The 21,101-nt window shown below is 42.6% G+C and overlaps 1 protein-coding gene across 4 annotated transcripts; it reads right to left on the bottom strand.

Annotated features, from left to right (window-relative positions):
* Nucleotides 1-6: 6 nt before the first annotated feature.
* LOC126384523 (cyclic AMP-responsive element-binding protein 5-like) lies at nucleotides 7-20,353 on the bottom strand. Of its 4 annotated transcripts, none has more exons than XM_050035622.1 (11): nucleotides 20,271-20,353; nucleotides 17,812-17,878; nucleotides 16,352-16,445; nucleotides 14,238-14,347; nucleotides 13,533-13,789; nucleotides 9,602-9,728; nucleotides 9,241-9,312; nucleotides 2,178-2,495; nucleotides 1,819-2,079; nucleotides 1,629-1,737; nucleotides 7-860 (listed from the first exon to the last, which is right to left on the bottom strand). In XM_050035622.1, the coding sequence occupies exons 2-11, from the start codon at nucleotides 17,863-17,865 to the stop codon at nucleotides 724-726; spliced, it is 1,539 nt and encodes a 512-aa protein (XP_049891579.1). In that variant the 5' UTR covers nucleotides 17,866-17,878; nucleotides 20,271-20,353; the 3' UTR covers nucleotides 7-723. The 4 variants fall into 4 exon arrangements, with proteins under 4 accessions (XP_049891579.1, XP_049891581.1, XP_049891578.1 ...); XM_050035624.1 differs by having other exon boundaries at nucleotides 20,275-20,322; XM_050035621.1 differs by lacking the exon at nucleotides 20,271-20,353 and adding an exon at nucleotides 19,815-20,247.
* Between the last annotated feature and the right edge of the window lie 748 nt (nucleotides 20,354-21,101).

The following is a 21,101-nucleotide window of genomic DNA, read 5'->3' as shown; positions in this document are numbered from 1 at the left end:
AGAGTTTTTTTTTATTAACTGACAGGGATTGAGACACAAGGTGCAGTTTATAGTCATTTAGTGTCTTAGGGCAGTTTAAAAAAGTGCCTGAAAGAAAATACTGTACAATCATGTTTTACAATCATGGCTTTCCAAGACAGACATGGGCTTGACTTTAAATCTTAAACATTTTTGTCTTAGTATGAATTATTTATAGAAAAATACATAGCTGCATCTGCACCAGAGAGAAGGCATAAGGTATGCAGATGCTCAGTTAGAAATATAAAACTAATATATAGGCTGTTTGTTTTTAAATTAGTGCAAGATATAAGAGCAAAAGATGCTGACAAGATGTGTTTCGATTGTGCGCGTGCATAGTCAGTGAGGCAATGGTGAGATTCGTGTGAGCAGAAACAGACATTTTCTGAATAAACACAGGATCCAGTTGCCATGTAACCATCACAGTTTTTAACAAGGCTTTCAGGAAAGGTTTTTTTTTGCACCTGTTATGGAAATGTATCAGTATGTGGTTCTGGTTTCCTCTCCAACCAGAAAAGAAAGATGATAATAATGTTATCAGTGTTCACATGGATTTATGAATTCACCTATCCAGTTCAGTATTTCATCTACAATGTAAAGAGATCCACAGCTGAGTGAGACTTTAGTGAAGTTATGACAGAGAGATAATTCAGTCTGGCAGGATTCAGCCATCCAGTCCCTCACCCCTCCTCTATGTGGCGAGGGCTAGCGTCCAGGCCGGAGGTCGTGCCCTGTGTCGCCTCCAGCTGTCGATGAGGTGGAGATGCTGTTGTGTTGGACGGCCTGCAGATGAGACCCAGGACCTACAGGGGTGGGACTTCCTCCTGGGCTCACCCCTGCAGCTGGACACAGAGACAGCTGTCAATCAGAGTCACTGATCCTGTGTGGATTGTCCGTTGTGTGGGCAGGGTTTGTGAGCATGTGCATGCAGATGAATGAAAACCCACTGCGGCTCGAATTAAAGGAAAATATCTCTTTTATTTTAACAAATGAATACTGTACATACAGGTAAAAAGACAACAATAGAAATATACGAACATGCCAATATTGCATCCGTCTTTGTTCTCTGAACACTTAAAACATAATGGCTGCTTCCATTTAGGCCACAAGGTGCTGTATTTTTTCTTTCATTTTAGGGTCACATACCATTAACCATTAACGTTAGTCTGCCTGGAGTGCAAGCTGGTCTGCACGGCAAAACGCCAGAATTTTGAATTGCACTTTATTTCAAATACCAACAAGATCTGGTTCATTAAATGAGTATGAATATGGAAATGAAAAATGCATTCCTTTGAATTGAGAGTGCAGTGCTTTCCTCTGATTGGCTCTCTGTAGGAATAAAAGTGCATGTACTCATATTTGGAGACTGTGGGGTTAAAAGCTGAGTCTTTACTCTTAAGTGCTGTTCAGCTGCTCTCTTTAAGAAACAGTTTAAGGTCCCTGTGTGTGCTGACAGGTAGCAAAATGTAGCCATGGAGTATTCCTTTATGTGCACATACAGGGTATCTGAGTTATACCCTCATTGGTGGATGGAGATGACTGGTGTCAGGCGTCTGGAAAAGCTGCTGAGATTTCTAGCGAAGGGGAGCAGGGTAGGAGGTTTTACTCACTGGGGTACCCCTGTGCCTCTCTCTGCCGGGCGGTGACGGGACAGTCCTTGTGGGTGAGCAGAATCTGCTTCAGCTGACCCACCTCCGACCTCAATGACGTCACCTCGTTCTGGAAACACACAGAGAAGCATTAAGTATCCTTGAAGTGCAGATGGTGCGTACTTGTGTGCGTGCACAGAGCGTGTCTCACCTGTAGCTGCAGGTTTGTGTGCGTCAACTCTTCAGCTTTCTTCTCCAGCGACGACACCCACACTTTCCTCTTCTGTCGGCAGCGGGTGGCTGCGGCCCGGTTACGCTCCAGGAACTTCTGCCTGCGCTCGTCAGGGTCCTGCTCTGCTGTCCTCCTGCGACGGTTGCCCCCTCCTCCACCGCTGCAGCTACCACCTGCCTGCACTGCATGCTGGGAGTGGGGTAGATGGGAGGGCTGCATCTGCTGTGCAACTGGTGATAACTGCAAAACAAAAAAACATTTTAAAAGTGCCTGAATGCAGAAACATGACACCAGGTGCATCATCACTAAGCTGATCAGTGAACATAAAGCATCCGTACCTGTGCCGGAACAGACAGGGGAGGTGCAGGAGGCGAGCCCTGGTGCAGATGAGGAGGAGGTGCTTGGTGAGCCTGAGCGTGGTGGCTATGGGTGCCTCCGAGATGCTGCGGAGGTGGAGCATGGCATCGCTGTTGGAAGGTGAGGGGTGGAGCCGGAAGCTGTGGATGATGAGGATGATGGTGGTGTTGTAGTGGAGGTGCCTGATGACGCTGTGACATCATCTCCATCATGTGACCCATGGGTGTCACGGGGTTGTTGATGCCGACCATTGCTGGGTGGTGCTGCGGGAAATGATGGCCCAGCGTCTGTTTGGATCTCTGAGAGGAGATAAAAAGATTGAATAAGTACAAATGTGATGTACTGTACAAAGCATTCAACATACATAATTAATTCTAGCACATGTGCAGGACAATCACCTAAACCGATGTACAACAGGCAAACTTCACATATACTATAAATGGGATATTTTCTAAACCCACAGACAAAGAGTTGTACATGTCATGTCTTTAAAAGAAAGATAACCACAGAGGAGCCTCAGTAATTGACCCTCTCATTATAACCTGTATATTTTCACATCCTCTCATTTAAACTGCACATTCCTTCTGAGTTTATTATGGCCTCTAGGAATGTTACAGACATTTTCAACTCTCAACTATCTCAAAGGCCGGTTAACATGGTATAAGAGGACATAAGAAGAAGAGTGGTTGCATCTGTTTTTAAAATCCCCCAGGTGCACCCTGGGACATGTGGGGCCAATCAAGTTATTTTCATATGTGAAATTCAAGCCCTGTTTCCACCGAGCAGTATGGTACGGTTCAGTTTGGTACACTTTTTTTCCGTTTCCGTTGTGAAAAGTTGTGGATGGTACCAATGGAACTGTTCTGTACCATCCCCAGTTTTGGTCCCCCCTCTGCTGGGGTACCTAGCACACAGATCTGGTACTAAAAGGTGGAGCTGTGAACACTGCAGTCTGTTGACTAGTCAGTGGAGGACGGTCACGATAAACGAGGTGCAGACTTCCATCTGTGTCGCCGGTGAGGAGGAAATATAGCGAGTGCTGGATGCAGCAGTGAGTGACAACAACCCCGCCCACATCTAAGGGTACTGGTGGAAACACTGGGGTCTAGATAACCTTTGTGTATTGATGAATTTAAAACGACTTCAATTCAGCTGAGCCTACATGGATTTAGGGTTGGATTTTATCACGCCAGATTTCCACTGCATGGTGTGGCACAGCGCTACTCAGCTTGACTCCTTCTTTTTTGGTTTTCCATTACTAAAAGTTGTGAACAGTCACTGGTACCTGGTACTTTTTTTGGCACCACTGTAGTAAAGGTTAAAAGCAAGCTGAGCCAAAATTAGAAGGTGAAGTTTGATCACTGCAGATCACTTATTGGTCAGAGAGAATCGTAGCAAGACACAGGACATCCTGCATAAACCTGACATTTTTAAACAGCCAAGCTACCATCAAAAGATGTTGAGGATGATGTCACGCTGTGTCCCTATGGCGATCAGCTGAGAACCCTGCCTAAACTGAGGAGGTACTATAGTTAAAAAAGGAGATATTGCTGAGTCAAGGCATACCGTGGAAATGGGACACAGGACGCTCTTAAGATTTTAACACCTGTGGGCAAACAAGTTCCTCCAACCTCCGTCTATTAGGCCTGTGTATATCTATTATTAAAGAAGGGCGAAGATGCCTCAGATCCTGTTAACTACAGCTCTACCACCCTGGTGAATCATTTTCTAATGCATGTCATGTTATGATCATTTGTATTCTGAGCATTAAAGGGCCTCTGCCGTGGCCATTATGTAACTAGAGGCAGACAAATGTATATAATGGATTTCTCTTATTGAAGCACTGGAGGACTGGATTTGGCAACACCTTTATAGCCTGGATCATGGTGATTTTTCATTACAAATCTCACCTCCTCAAAGCCCTTTACCCTACTTTACTCACACACATTACGCCTGAACTCCTGGTAACTAGACAGAGACCACCTTTAAATCAAAGGTGTCCCAGTTAGTTGAGTGTGTTGTGGCCATAGAGGTCAACAATGTTCTTTGCAACATCATTTCCATATCTCTTAGATAATGTAATTCTTTAACACTCAAAGTTTCTGTTGAGGTTTTTGAATGAAGCTTTGAATGTCTTTTGTTGTATTTTATGACATCATCAACCTAAAAAAAAGGTCTTTGAACAAAATTCTCAATTTTAATAAATTATTGATAATTAAAATAAAATAAAATCATATAAAATAAAATGAAATGAAATAAAAGCCACCTAAAATCTTATTCTCCAAATAGTATCTTACTAATAATATTAGTGTGGTCTAATCTTTTTCTGCAACTTTTACAATGCATTAAATCATTCACAGAGTGTATGGTTATATTCAGTCAACTTCTCTAACTCCCGTTTATTGGAGACAATCAGTCTGTTTACGAGCCCTTTGGATACCATCGTACAGGAACATGTGACAAATTTAAGCCATCTTTAGTATTTTATAGAAGTATAGGTTGTAAAATTCAGCACATTAATTTATCAGTTTTAATTTTCCCTATAAAAAGGATAAATTGAGAAAACACAAAATCCTGTTTCCATGAGTATCTTGATGTGACACACAAATGATAAAACACACAGACTAAACACATATCTCACCAACAGTATGTTTAAATACTGCCCACTGCTGTCGCCGTGGTCCCCACCTGGTTATGAAGCCACGTTTGAGCTGATGTGTGTTAAGCTAAACACTTATATGAAGAGCTTGTGGATATACATAAACATTTTCCATCTCTCTCATACTGGGTGGGGTATGTTCGACCCCCAACAGCGGCTAAATTGGTAACAGCAGATAAGCTATTTAACCTACAGGCCACTTCAGGTCAAACAAGCCTTTGTGACCAGTTCCCACAGTGTTGTACCTCTGCGTGTCTCAAAACTAAAATGATCAGCCACAGTGTCCCACTTAGCCCATCATCGCCTTTTCTCCTAATTATCCACAAGCGTGAAAACCAGCGTAGATAAGAGGGATAATGTGTTCCAATAAATGCTGCAGTCTGAAGCTTGATACCTTCACACTTTATCATTCCCGCGTATCATCTGACTAAACAGACTGTAAGAGCTAAATTAAACCTCATCTCACCTTTCTCCTACACTCAGCAGAGGAGACGGTGAGAGAGGGAGAGGTCATGTTTAGAGCATGACATCACCCCCCCACCCCTCCCCAGCAATATTGCTATCTGTTCCCTGTTACACAATATTTCTTTAAGAGAAGAAGCAGATTTTTTTTCCCCCTCTTCAACCATTCAACGACGAAAAAAGGGAGCACATTTAGCGGGTGCCAAGGATGAGGTCACCGCGCTGTCTGTGCCAGCTTTGCCAGCCAGCCAGGCTGCCAGTCAAACACACATACGCACGCACAGCCGCACACACTGAGCAGGACGGGACACGAGTATTTCAGCTCTGTTTACTACATAGAAACACCCTGACACTGGGGCCTGTGATTACATCATGGGTCTCCTTGGCCTGGATGACACACCACGTTGATATTTCTGTCTGGAGGGATCAGTGAATGAAGACACAGAACTGTACATGAAACACTGATCCACTTGTTAAACGTTTACTTTTCCACTTCAGCTGAGTGTGGAGTTACTGTACGACGACGAGGCATGTTAATACACCTCCTGTGGTTTTACAGAAGCGGAGTCCTGTTTCACACCTTGGAAATGCAAAACACAACACCTTGACGAGACTAAATTACAAAAGAATAAAATTATATTGGTCTGGAGAAGAGGTGTGTGTGTGTGTGTATGTGTGTGTACAAAGAAGAGAGGTTCAGATTTGAACCTGCGACCTGAGCAGCTCTGAAACCTGAAACCACTTTTCTTTTGCCACTCTATATACAAGCTCTTCACATGAAGTCATAACCTGTGTGTGTGCGTGTGTGTGTGCGTGGATGCAGGGCGATTTCACAGTTTTCCCTTTGAAGTTGCTTTTGATAGCACACATATATTTAACAATTCATACTACATGCACCTAGAAAGAGGAAATATAAAATTTACAAGGGGAGAGATTGAGAGCATGTTGACACAAGGAAAATAAAACAACCAAGAAGGCCAGGGAGAGCATGTAGATTGTGACTTCCTGCGATGCGGACCTGTGTGTGTGTGTGTGTGTGTGTGTGTTAGAGTGTAGAGTTACACTCTGTTTCCTGTCCATCCTGATTAGAAAGGATTAAGCCAAAGGCATAGTGTGTTTTGTGGCCTTAATTTTAGGGTAGAGATGAGAACGGTGGAATCATTAACAGTTAAAGGAATAGTTCGACATTTTGGGAAATAAACGTATTCACTTTCTGGCATGGAATTAGATGCTAACATTTCTACCAATCTCACATTTGTCTGTTAAATATAAGGCAAGCAGCTGGTAGATGGTTCGTTTATCTCAGCATAAAGAGTGGAAAGAGCTGGCCTGGCTCTGTCCAAAGTTTACAAAATCTGCCTACCAGCACCTCTAAATTAACATGTTCTGTCTCATTGTAATCTCTACAAAAATGTACACAAAAATATGAAGACAACAATTGAATCTATTGAGTACTAGAACCAGGAAATAGTCTGTCCCCCAGTGAAACTGCACATTGTTATTTTTGCTCCTCAGTTTTTAGTTCATATGTACACAGGTATATTTGAAAATGCATCTGATGCCTGAGCAAGCTGAATTTTAGGTCACTGAAAATAGACCTTGTATAAAACTTCATCCAGGGTGAAGATTTTCAGACTCTTTTGTCAGTGCAGACACGGAAAACGGAGCTTTGGGCTTGTGTTGTCAGAGTGCACGCTGTTATCTTCTTTGTCATGCTTCACATTTCGTGCAATGGCCAATGTGACCAAAATAGTGCTGCCTCTAACCTTGCTAACAGAACTTTTAACATGTTTATATATAAATGCACAGTTACTGTTTGACTATGTGGAGGAACAGAGGCGTCAGAATGTCTTACAGGGGTCACTGCTCCAGGTAGCCCTCCAGGTCTGGCTTTTGTCAGCTCCTCACAGTGCTTCAACTGTGTTTTCGAGTTTTCATTCGACAGTGCTTGTGTGGATTTGATTTTTTTTTTTTTTTTTGAGAACTGAGGAGGGAAAAGCTTTGTTCTTAAAATCACCTGTGTATGTGTGGACCAGGGCTGAATTAAAAGCAATATAACATGTCAGTTAGTGAGCTCACCAGCTGCAAGTGGTAGCGCCATGCTCACTGTACAAATATGGTATAAATCTACGACTAAATCTCCGTTGTAAAGCGAATCTGTGTTTCTGTGTATTCCTTTAAGGCAGTGGTTTCCATTGGGTGGGTCGCAGTTCAAAAGTGGGTCGTGGGCCCATTCAAGTGACTCGCAAACAAAAAAAACAAACAAAAAAACACTATATTTTTAAGTACAGTAAATTTCCAGCACACACCTTTTATCATTAAGTGCCATTTCCTGCTGTAAAGTGAGCAACTAAAGGCTAGTTCACATTACACGATTTTCACCGCGATTTTGACATCACAGAGGATCTACACGATTTTCACCGCGATTTTGACATCACAGAGGATCTTTAGAGCCACCTTGGGTCGGAGGTGAGTCAGCAGATAGTCTGCCACGACGAGTCCTCATGTGTGAACAAGCCTACGAGCAAGTCGCCCCCTCATCTGTGACTCAGACTGGATATCTGGCATGCTAGAAAACTGGAGAAGTCTGACACGACTGACAAAGAGCATCAGTCAATGAGAGGTGGGATACATCCCACATCAGCATGCAGGAGGATGGAAGAAATGTGAGGAGGACAAGCTGCAGGGTTGCCAAGTCCGCTTATTAGCTGCGACTTTGGGCTTGTTTTTTTGTAAAGTCGCTAACAAATATTGGTAGTCGCGGGTTGTGGTTTTTTGGGCTTGTTTCTAAAGTGTAGTTGCTTATTTGGGCTTGCTCTCTAAACGCCACCAAATGTATGATAGTCGCTTCTTTTGGGCTTGTTTCCATAGCCCTGGTTGCTTGTTTCTCTCCCAAGATCTGGATTTGGATCCTGTCGTAGCAGACACTGGGCGAGAGGCGGGGTACACCCTGGACAGGTCGCCAGACTATCACAGGGCTAACACAGAGACAGACAACCACTCACACTCACATTCACACTTACGGACAATTTAGAGTCACCAGTTAACCTGCATGTCTTTGGACTGTGGGAGGAAGCTAGCCTGAGTGTCAGACTGAAGCTCCCAGAACTTTCAGTCTGACATCGCCTCCATTGAAGGCGATTTACAAGGGGGAGGGAATTTGATTTTTCCCTAACCAATCAGTAGAGATCAACGACTCACCCAGAATCTGACGTCATTTAGTATCCAGCCTCGGGGGTGCCGAACACAAGCGAGCATTACCCGTTTAAAATGTCTCCGTCGTCGTGCACGCCCAGCTGCATTGCCATTAAATCCAGTTTAGCAGCTTCCTTAATTTGGTCCTCCATTAACGCGAGTAGTGGCGAAATACCTCGATAGCATCGTTAATGTGGTCTGTAGGATCTGCAGCGGTCACCATTAGCGTGACGCTGATTGGCTAATCGCTAGACCCGCCCCCACCCCCGGCGTTCATTGGTCCTTCCATCGTTTGGACGAGATAAATCGCAAATTCATTGCAGTATGCCAGACCAGAGATGCAAGCCTACTCAGTTGAGTGGGTGGGGTCTATGGTCTGGAACCAGGCTAGGAGGAAGCTGGAGTACCCAGAGTAAACAAAGGGAGAACATGCAAACTCCACACAGAAGGGCTCCCCCACCCCAGGTTCAAAACAGGAACCCTCTTGCTGTGAGGCGACAATGCTAACTGCTCCACCGTGCCACCAGAAGAAAAACTAAGTTTCTTTTCACAAAGTCATCATAACACAAGGTGAGCAACTGACATAGGAATTTTGGGGGGGTCCAGCTTTACTTTGTGTTGTCATATAATATATGTTGTGCTCATACAGTCGAAAGAATAGTGTTCATACCGGAGGAGAAAGGAAGAAACAGTAGGAAGCAGTAAGAAAATATCAGTCTGGTCTGTACCTGAGGTGAGGAACAGGAGGGGTTGTGTACAGGACCTGGTATACCCATTATACACGACATCTGCTTCTCTATCTGAAGAAGGAAAGAAATTGATACAAAAATAACCTTTCAACCGTGACAAGAAAAAGCTTCAGCACATACATAACCTCAGGTATAAAGAGTTCCCCACAAGGTCACATCCATTAGGAGTTTGACACTTTTGATTAATTCATACACAAGAGCGAAGTGATTTTTTCTGTCAGCCATGAATATTTCTAACTCGGGGATCTTGACCACTTTGGCCACTATACCTGCATCTATAAATCATAATGCACGCGTGTCTGAATGCAAATGTGTGTGTGTGTGAGTCTCCCAAACTTACGGGCATGTGCTGAGCAGATGCCCCTTGCATGGCGGGGTCTGGAAGCGTGCCAGGTAAGGAGGCTGGCAGCGGTTGTCTGTGTCTGTTCCGCATGTGGAGGAGGGATGACAGCGGCCCGGGAACCGGCCTGTGGTCAGCCACAGAGAGAGGGAGAGAGGGACGAGTCATGCCAGAGAGCTATCCACAGCTAAAGTTTCACTAACCCAGTTCAGAGAGAGGTGCAAGTTGAAACATTTATAGCTTTAATGGCAGATGGGGGTGAGGCTGAGATGGATAGACAAAAAAGATCAATGTGGGAACGAAGGATAAATAAATGACATGAATCAATGCCGTGATAGAGGATAGAAGAGGTTTCAATGCACTGGATTTCTGTCTCCCAATACAGTGGAGGTGACTGGATTTTTGGGGGTGCTCAAACCTTGTCCCTGTTACTCTGCATAATTGACAAACCTCACTCAGAACAGTTTTCATTGGAGCTTCTGTCTGCTGAATGAAAACTTGTTTTGTGTATTACCCGAAATAATGGGGACACGTGTTTCTGGAAAGAGTTTTTTCAAGTTTAAAATCTTTAAAAGTCCTTTTTCAGTTCAGTGAACACCCACAATTTAAGTTCCATTCTGGAGCATATGCTGCCAGAATTGTCTGTTTTCATCCAAAATGGGCAACATATCATTTGATTAGGTGAGTAGAAATATAAATATGTATTTTTTTTGTAATTTGGGCAGTTAAATCTGGCTATTTTTCCCTATTCAAATTATTATTGATTCATGACTGTGTGATAAAAGCCTTGTAAAATCTGTTTCATCTGTTTAATGTAGAAAATAAATCATTTTAAAAAGATATACTGTCTCATAATTGTAACTGTGGTGGTTTTGAGTTTGCCTCAACTTATACTTAAAGAATTAGCGCTGCAACGATCAATCAATTACTTGTCAACTATCAAATTAATCGACAACTAATTTGATCATTGATTAATCTGCTGGAGTAAGTTTAAAAAACAAACAAACAGGAAAGTCTCTGATTCCATCTTCATGAATGTGAAAATATTCTTGTTTCTTTCCTCCTCTATGACAGTAAACTGAATATCTCTGGGTTTTAGACAAAACAAGACATTTAAGAAACGTTATCTTAGGCTTTGGGAAACACTGATCAACATTTTTCACTAACATTTTGTGGACCAAACACCTAATCAAGAAAATAATCGATAGATTGGTAAATGTACTTGTTAGTTGCGGCCCTAAATAGAAAAAATCTTGAGGCATGTCTTCGGACTCATATTTCTTCTTGCACTCCTATTATGCCACAAAAATAGGAGGATCTGAGTGTTGTCTGGATGCAGGTACATTTGCAACAAAGCTGCAGAAATGTGTGTGTTGTTTAACAAAATGCCATCACACCCCTCTGGAGAAAATGGGGAGAAGACAGGCCTATCTGAGGTTCTTATTGGGCCGTTTGGTCTCAGTCAAACCTGGCAACTCTGGAAGGAGGAAGACATCTCAAAGGGGTAAATGTGGTCACATAAAATCTAAACTATCTACAAAGCTGAAAACCACTAGAAGTTAATGAGAGTGAGAGAATATGCTGTTTCATGATTTAGGTGAAACGACACTTTAAAACTGAACAAATCATCCATTGAATGAAAAAAAGGAAAATGTTATTGTATGTGGAAAAAAAAGGCGTAAACAGAAGTCTGAGGTGAAGCAACGACGATGGAAACTATGAGGTGAAAAAAGTGAAAGAAAACAGAGATATGGGAAAAAGTGACAGCTTGAGAGGGAGGAGAGAAGCTCAGGGATCACAGCGGGGGATGTAGAGACCCGGGGTGCCATGTGCTGACCTAACCGCTCTGGCTCTCAGCCAATCGGACGGCGTGGGCCTCACTGGCCGCGCTGAGGTCATCAGCAATGATGTCATCACTGAATCTGGGGTATGCGGCCCGTTTTAACATACAACAAAGTACAGACAAACCAAAACAGCATTTCCTAACGTAACCACAACAGTTCGACCGGGCCAAGAGCCAGACACTCAGAGACCAGGTCGCTATGGAAACCGGTCGTAAACATGAGGGGAAACAGTCAGACACACGATCCATGGTTCATTTAGTAACACTTAGCTGGTCTCACTGACTAACATGCTGTCTGGATTCAGCTGGCACTGATTTATGTACCACAATCAAGCGTCGGCACTCTCCCCACTGTCCTGTCCTGTCCTGTCTGGTCCTGGACAGATGTGTGGAGCTTATTATGTCATTGACTTACTTTTGGTAACTTGGTTCATCTGATCAACTGTAGGGAGTGACTGAGGCGTTGTTTATCTACAATATGTGTTGCAAGGAGGAATCAGAGGGCTTTTATTTTGTAAGTCTGAGAGGTGAGATAAGAGAAGCTTTAAAATTCCTCCTTAGGCTCCAAAGAATTAAGAACAGTGCTACAAATGTGACGCGTCCTGGTGAGCTGGGGTTTAAGGCACCAACCATGTGAAGTGAGACCTTTATTGTATGTCATTCTCTTGTCTATCTCTCTCCTCTTATTTCCTGTCTGTCTCTACTTTCCAATAAAGGCATTAAAAATGTCCAGAAGACATTTGCCAGTGTTACAAATGTAGTAATGAAACGTCTCATTTTGATTTATTAGGTGATAACTATGCTGAAAACTTTTGAAATGATTAAAATACTAAAAGAGCAGAAGCGGCAGTCGCAATACATTTAGGGAAAGAAGCTGAAAAGTGCTGACAGAAGTTTCAGGAATAAATAAAGTTAATTTAAGTGTTAATTTAAGCCCAAGTGTTTGAGAAAAATTAAGTTTGAGCAAAATAAAATGCAGCAAAAACTGATTTTTCTTGGAATAAAAATACATTTTAAATACTTATAATTAGAAATATTTATCCTAATCCAGCAGAATTACCAATTGCAAACTATGCACGTTAGATTAAAACTGTGGAACGTATAAATGTTGTGTATAAAATCTGCACTAAATCAATGCTGTTAATTTTTACAGTTAATTATGTTACTCAGTAAATACATGCTACGTCTGTTTTGTTGTATGACTGAAGAAATTCCTATGTATATGAGTGTATGTACATGGATATGTATATGCATGTGTATCTGCTTATTTGTAGATGTATCTTTATATATGTATAAGACAGTTAAGGAGCTGCATGTATTGTCAGCCACAATGTTGCTATTTCCATTGCCTGAAGTCATGTGGAATTTTAATTGGGGATTAATTTAATAAATCTTAATTTGACATGGCTAAAATATAACAAGACCATTTTTCACATCAAACAGCACGCTGCGAGTTAAATTGGTGTGACATTTTTCATTAAACCCACAGTATATTTAATGAGATACTCAGATGACATAAATCCAAATCCAAAGTTAAACTGTCAGGAAGAGGGAAAGCAGCTGCTGGGAGCTGGTCAGATGAAAGACAGAGACTCCTCTAATCTGTCTGTTGAACTGGGTGATAACCAGGGAGCCATGGGAGCCGCACAGGCGCGGAGAGACTCTGGTTCTGAGTCTTAACAGACATAACAGAGGCAGTGTTTGGGTGGCAGGGTGGGTAGTGTCAGTGGGTTTGAGTGGGTGTCGTGCAGCGGTTCTCCATCTCTTTTGCTACGACTTTGTTCTCTCAGTAAATTGATGTTTGATTTTTTTCCCCTCCTCTCTCTCAGTTCATTAGTGCCGTGATAAATTATGCAGGGGGAAATGCCGGTCTGTGCCAGACAGAATGAGTTATAATACGTCCAAAACAGGATGGGCGAGACAGGGTGAAGGAGAGGAAGAAAGAGCGAGAAAAGGCAACATTAAAAGGAAATATGTGTGTGATGAAGAGACGGAGTGTTGCTCCATGGATGAACAGATGAAGTAAAATCTTTACTGCATGTGTATGGATGCCTTTAGGTATGCATGTGTGCATGCAGCCGTACTCACCCTGAGTGTGTGAGGGTGGAAGGAGCCTGGGTGATGACTGATCCGGACTGCGAGGAGGACAGAGCTTGCTGGGCAGCCAGGCTGCAGCTGGGGCCCATCAAGGGGCCATGAGACTGAGGGTGCTGCAGGGGATGTGTCTGGGGATGGTGCAGCGGCGGCTGGGGATGTGGGTGCTGAGGCTGGGGTGGGTGCTGGAGCTGAAGCTGGGGTTTGAGCTGCTGCTGGTTCATACAGGACGGCCCATTGTGAGACAGCGTCTGTGGCGAGAAGTGGGAGCGACAGTCAGCTGGGAGCATTTTGAACTGGCAGTATCTGCTTTCAGTTAGTGTGTTGTTTGTGATCTGAGGTGATTTTGATGTGTGCATGCGCGCAAAAGTGCGTGTGTGTGCACGTGCTTGTGTGTTTGATGTCTAGCTGTTTAATTTGCAAGGGAGAATGTGATCGCCCGGTGTGTCTTTCCTCGCAGCAGGTCAGATATCTGCAGTCGTCTAATTGGGTCTGACTGCTTTTATCTCTCTCACACTCAAGTGTCACTCAAAACGCTAACCTGACAGACCTCACAAGCAAACAACTATCAGCAATACGGCACAAGTCAACATTGCGTTTTGATTCTTGTTCTTTTTAAGCTATCATCAGCCAGAGACAGAATATTAAAATATTAGAGTTTCTGCTACTTTTTGGTTTAAAATGTTGTGTGAAATGTACCTGTTTGCACTTCTCCTCTTCTTGTGCTTGAAGAAACTCCTCCTCTATCTCCTTGAACAGACCAACCTCTTCACAGTTCTGCAAAAATCTTGTTGGCGTTGGCGTCTGGTCTGGAAGCATCACACACAAATACACAAACAGGGTTAAAGACGAAGAGACATTCATGTATCGCAGCCCTGCCGTCCACACTGCAATGCCAAGAGGAGAAACAAGCCTCCTCTCGGCCGCCGCTCTCTGTCTTTCACTGTGATAACATCAGCCCGTCTCTTTGAGCCGTCTAAACATGCAGGGGTCAAAGGTCAGCCAGGCTCTTTGTTTTGACATAAGATTTCCTGCAGGAGGCGTGACAGGCTGCAGGACAGAGAGATATAGAGAGAGAGCAGAGGGAGAGTCTGCAGAGGTTAGGTGCTCATGCTTACATCCAGATGGACAGCTGTTTCTATGGTAACAGACGGTGTCACATGGCAGCTTTCTGACCATGAGTCTGGATCATGGCGGCGCAATAGAGAACAATGCTTGGCTAGAACGGCTTCGTAGGGGCTTTCACTTTTACAGCATTAAAGTTGTGACGCGCACCTGGGAAAAAAATGTCTTAAATGTTGTTTTGCATTTAAAATGGCTGCAATATGTTTTATTTAATGTCTTAGAAGAGTAAGAACCACAGCATTAATACTTTGTTCTTACATGCAGTGCACACATATTGTTTGATTATGGTTCTTTTGAAAGCTGCTTTTCCCTAATTCTTAGTTCTGTAATTACAAAACTGTCTACAGCAGCATTTAGACTATCGAATGACACAAACTCTCCACACTGACTCCCATGATACATCAGTTCTCTTTGGTTTGGCTTTATGACTTTTCTTCTATCCACTGTTAAGGGAAAAATAAGTGGAAGCGGATGTGGAATTTCTATTTTGGTTTTCTTTTAATTTTTCAAGCAAACATGCAAAACATTTTTTTAGTTCCAGTGTCAACTGTGAATATGTTCCGCTTTTCTCTGTATTTTATAATGGTAATAATTGGCCAAGAAAAGTTATCTGAAGGTGTCATCTTGGGCAGTGGGTATTTATGATTTACTTTCTATTTTTTTGGCTATTTTGTGAGACTTAACAGACAAAAGAATTATGTGATTAATCAAGAAAATGCTCAGCTTCACTGCAGCATATTTACTAGAGCTGCAATGAATAATTGATTAGTTGTCAGCTATTAAATTAATCACCAACTAATTTGATAATCCACTAATCGGTTTGAGTATTTTTAAGAAGAAAAGTCAAAATTCTCAGTTTCTTAAAAGTGATTTTTTTGTGGTTTCTTTACTCCTGTAAGACAGTTAACTGAATATCTTTGGGCTGTGGACAAACAAGACATTTGAGGATGTCATCTTGGGCTCTGGGAAACACTGATCAACATTTCTCACCATTTACTGACATTTTATGGCCCAATCAACTAATCGATTGGCAATGAAAATAATAGTTGCAGCCCTAATATTTACAGGACGTAACCTAGTGTTTGTAGTAATAAATCAAACTAACTGTCCAACTGATATTGGTCAATATATGTTCACTTAATCAGCAAACTAATACAGTGTCATTGTCAAACACTGGTGTATCCAGTAGCAAAATGAGGTATAAGATTCTCTCCTGTACCCACCTGCACCCCCCTCACTGTCCACTTTACTTTGAACATTATCCAAATGAAGAGTAAAATATCTAAGAAGGGTTATGTTGACCCGTGCACACCTCACTCCCTGTGTTTTTAAATCAAAATCGGTCACCGATGGTGTCATCAGTGTGTTTGGCCTAATCTGATGGAGTACACTGAACATGTTGCAACACGAGCAGCTCTGTTTCACAGCACAGACCATCTGAGGGAAGGAAGCCTGTATCGAGCTTATCTGATTTCCTACTGTATAACGTGGCGTCATCATTTTTTCATCAAGCACCGATTCTGAAACGAGGTTATCACAGATAGCAGTGAAAACGTGAAGATTATTCATGGTCACGGGGAGATAAGGAAGGCACACACAAACTTCATATGAGTTCTAAGTGAACGTGGGAAACAAGACAGGCAATGTGTTTTTTTTTTCTGTAGGTGGTTTGGTCTGCGCTCACTCACCAGTAAAAGCCGTATCCGCCTTGATGGAGGAGAACTTGAGGGACATCTCATGCTTGTGGCTGTGGATGATTAGATGCTCCTCTAACTGGAAGCGCTGCAGCACAGCGACAGAAGGAGAAAGATATGAGGAGATGCGTGCAGCTGTGTAACATGATGACATGTTCAGATAAATCAGATGACGCCTCCTATAGCTGACTAATCAGTCATGATGGTTTTAGTCAGTTGAGTATTTCAGAATATTTATTATTTCAGATGATAAATGAATGAAACATGTATATTTATAATGTATATATAGAAATATTTTACTCTTATTATTTATTGCACACCAGCCCTTTAAGCACAGTCTTGAGTGTATGATATATGCACATTGTTTTGGGTTTAGTGAGGCTTTAAACAGTTGCCTTTGTCTCATTTGTGTGTCATTTTGCGTTTTAAATAACCCATATGATATGAGATGCAACTGGCCCCCGGGTATTTTCACATAACTGGCCCACATTCAGAAAAGTTTGGACACCCCTGATCTAGAGGATAAAAATTGGATCAGTCCAGATGTACATTTCTGGGGATCAATATTTAGAACATGTGCATTTGTCCTGCCCAAAAAAAGACATGAAAGTGCCAGAGGATGTCTGTGTTTTGACAAAAACATTTTGCGCGACAAATTAATACAGAAAAATGGCACAAATTGATGCAAAAAAATCTCCAGAATGCAGAAAATTAATAGTTTGACATTCAAAATGTTGTGATTGAGAACCTGTTACCCCAGTTTCATATTTGTTTCAGTGCTGAAACAAAATCTGTCCAATGTGTTGCCTTAACAATATAGAAAATGAGCTCCATTTAGGGTTTCACTTTCCTTTTTTTGTTTTAAACTGAGCTTTGTTTAGCAAGAAAAAATATATTTGTGAATACAGTTGATGTAAAAAGACTGAGACGGCTGTTCACATACGAAACGTATAACCTTGTCATTTATTTGGAGAAAGCCTGGGAGAAGAGAAAACAAAGATAATCTGTAAATATTTGATCGTTCCTTGTGTGAACAGTTAAATTTGGATACTATTTTTGTTTTAAGTTTGTGTTTTCTTTCCTTTCTCACAATCTTTACATAGGCAAGACCAGAGGGTGTGTGGAAAACAGTAGTGTCTTGTAATGCCATGTGGGATGGGCCAAATCTGGTATGACACAGAAGTAATAAATGAATGCTTGAATGCCACCCTGTATTTAATGTGTCAAATAAAACCTTAAATATGAAATCTTGAAAATCCTATTATTATCCTCCTGTCCACAGTTTATAATCATGTGATAATGACTATTCTGGCACAAACAATTAATTATCTTAGTCTGTCAGGTTAATAATCCAGTTTGATACTGATAATCACAGGCTTCGTTTTCCTGCGAAATAATTTTCATTATTGCTGTTTTGGTGCACGAGTAACACAAACATACTGTATCCAACTGACCTGAGAGCAGCCTGGGGCGCCGCACACATAAGGCCTGTCCTGTTTGTCATTCATGTCATACACAAGCCTACAAAACAGAAGAAGCAAGAACAACACATTAGCCTGCATCCTCGTCATATGGGGAACTGCAGTTTCTCTCTCAGCTCACAGTTCCTGTGTGACGCTTTCATTCAGCGGGCAGCCTGAAGTTCTATATTTTTAATTACACAAAGACAATGCCCTCAGATAAATCAGGCACCGAGCTGGTATGATACAGTTATACTCCTATTATCACGTCTTCATTGTGGAAGCGGTGTGTAATGAGGTCGATGCCACAGATGATGGATGTTTCACCCAGAGACACAACATTATCTCCAGGAAAATGATCCCTTTGGTGCCAGCGGGAGAGCAACGGCATCGCAGTGTATGCCAGGGAGTCATTTTTATTAGGACGAGGACTATAATAAATACAGTCTGTTTGTGTTTACCCTAACTATTCATTACATATTACTAATAACGTGTAAGCACCTGAAGGGAATCATAGCCGTATGGGAATCATGATCTTAACTTTTTATGGTTATTATGGAACAAAGTGTGTTGTGATTAAGCTTTCAACAGGGCATCAGTTAATAATACAAGCGTGATGAGAGAATACACACTTGCTATGCATAAAAATAAAGTCGTCACGGGGTAAAAATAACACAAACACAGAACAGAGCACAATGATAAACCCACATGCAGCGCTAACCCAGCTCCTCAGTGGAGATATTAAACCAGAGATGGGGGGTAATTATGATTTATTTGAAGTGCCACTGCTGCTGACCCCTCATTTTCCACTGGGAGGAAAGGAAGAAGCCTCTAACTCCCTGGCCTCAGGCGTTCCTCTGAGCTGTGTGTGCCCCAAACAGGACTCACACACTTGTAGAGAGGTCAACAGGGTGACCCCCTCGCTTAACTTTAACCAACAGTTGCAGGGAGGAGGAGGAAGCGATCGAGAATTGTTGAGAAATGCGTGGGACACTTATTCACAGGTACACACACGCTTTCCCCTCAAGCAAACTTTGGGTGTGCGTGAGCAGAAAGCGCTGAGAAGACAGTAAAGTGAGTCCTGATGTTATGGGAAAGAGTGAGAGCGTAAGAGAGGAGCGAGGAGGGAGAGGGCAAAAGTACATGCTTCCATAAGAAATGGAAAGTGTGTGGGGTGGGTGTTGGTGGTGGTGGGGGGGAGGTTTGGAGAGTGACATTAGGGTGATGGAGAGAGGAATGGAAAGGGCAAGTGGCAGAGAGAGAACGAGAGGGAGAGAGAGAAGGAGGAGGACACAATGAATGGAAGAGAGCAGGAATGAGGGTGGGAGGTGGCGGAGGGAGGGCTGCAGTGGAGGACTACTCCTGACAGGTTTGAACCTGCCTCAGCCCCCATTTTCCAACCCCTGCTAGTAGAGGTGACTTCATAGGTGTGTGTGTGATCGTGTGTTTGTTTGTGTGTAACAAAATGGATCAAGCAAGCAAGTGTCCACAACAACACAGGTAGAGATAGATAAGTAACTTAGAAACTATTGAAAAAGACAGTAGGTGTCTATGTACAGTAACTGCAATATACAGCTTCTTCCTTATATCCACATTACATAATGTGATATTTAAATAAACAGATAAATAGATGGGTAGATAACTGGAGGTCCATCACCACTTTTCACCTCTCTGTCCCTCTTTCAGCAGCACTTGTACAAGATGAGCACACTCAGCACATTTTCAGCAAAACCTTCTGTCAGAGCGGTTACATCAATGCGCAATGACGTCACCCTTAATACATAAATCCAACAACAGACAAGGCAACATGTTGCCAATTCAAAACGGATTAGCCTCTGCGTTGATTTTTTTAATACCTTTGGGGCAACTAAGTCATGAGATTTTTTCCCGCCTCCTCTTGTCACAATGAATGACATAATACAGTTTTAAAAACCACCATGTGCTTGTGAATCATCTACAACATCCAGCTTTTAAAACAATGAGCCAACTTTACTTACTTTCTACTTCCCAAAGTTGCCATGTTTGATGGATGAATGTCAACAACATCGACAAGCTCGCGCCGGCTGGGAGCTCATTCAGCGCAAATTACGCAGCGGTTCTGACCCGCAAATGGTCCGGTCAGCGTCTGTACGTGTCCCCGAGAACATGCCGGTGTGTTTCCTGTCTCTACCGCTCCGTTTAACAACCTGTTCAACTCATAAACAAGCCCGGCACAGCTGTATGGAGAGTGCTGTCACACCCCCCTAAATAGACACTCGCGCTCAGCCTCGTCCGCCTGATGATGAGACTTCACCGGGACACTCCGCTAAGCTCCAAACTTCTCCGTTAACTTCCCAGTAGCGTTAAAAAACAACACATAAACACACACAGACACATTCAGCAGACTGAGTCGGCGTCAGGCGAGCGCTCGCTGTTGAAAGTTTGGTGAATGGAAGTAAATTGCGGAGGCTTACCTACAAGTAGAGAGGGACAAGCGGCGCTCCAGAGAGGAACCACGTTGGACTGGAGCGAGATTACAATACGTTCTATTTACAGAAGCATTACATCATCCTCCCGGTGACGTCACGTGGGATTCCTGAACTTCTAAATCATTGCGGTCCCGTACGGAGAGAGGGATTGAGGAGGGGGGGCGGGGTTACGACACCGGCCGGTAGGGGGACGGACGGGACGGCAGCAGCAGCATGGTGGCGGAGCTGGACCCACAGACGAGTCAGACACACCAGAGGCAACGTGACGGGACACGGGGCAGACCGGGTGGGCGGAAGAGACCCAGGTTTTTTTTTTCCTCCCCCCCATTTTCAGCGTCTGTCTGAAACGGGACGTCCCAGCGTCTGTACCGACTTTACGCATCGAAATGAGCGAGAGCCCCCGAGGTTTTTAAACTTTTCTGAGAGATATGGCTTCTGATTTTTTTCTTAGAATAAAATATTATGGAACATAAACGGGCTTGAGGTGAGGAGATATTAGACTGAAACTGTCCCCAATTTATCCATATAAATTAATCTGAGAACATCATGAATAACATTTTAAACTTCAAAGTGCAACCATAATAATAATAATAATAAATTTAAAAAATAGAAACTATGTATTCATTATGATAAATTGGTCCTGCTTTAATCTCAAATGACCCCAAAAATCACTTTCCCACCACCCTTTATCTCATCCTTGAGATCAAGGCCTCTTTTTAAAGATATATATTTTAAAAAACCCAAACACATTTATAATCAGATCACCATGTATGTAACATAACTTAAATGGAATTAATAAACATAATTAATGCAAAT

This window comes from Epinephelus moara, chromosome 22, assembly GCF_006386435.1.
Source record: "Epinephelus moara isolate mb chromosome 22, YSFRI_EMoa_1.0, whole genome shotgun sequence".
Classification (NCBI taxonomy): Eukaryota; Metazoa; Chordata; class Actinopteri; order Perciformes; family Serranidae; genus Epinephelus; species Epinephelus moara.
The sequence above is the reverse complement of the archived record's forward strand: the minus strand, read 5'-3'. Positions and strand labels throughout refer to the sequence as shown.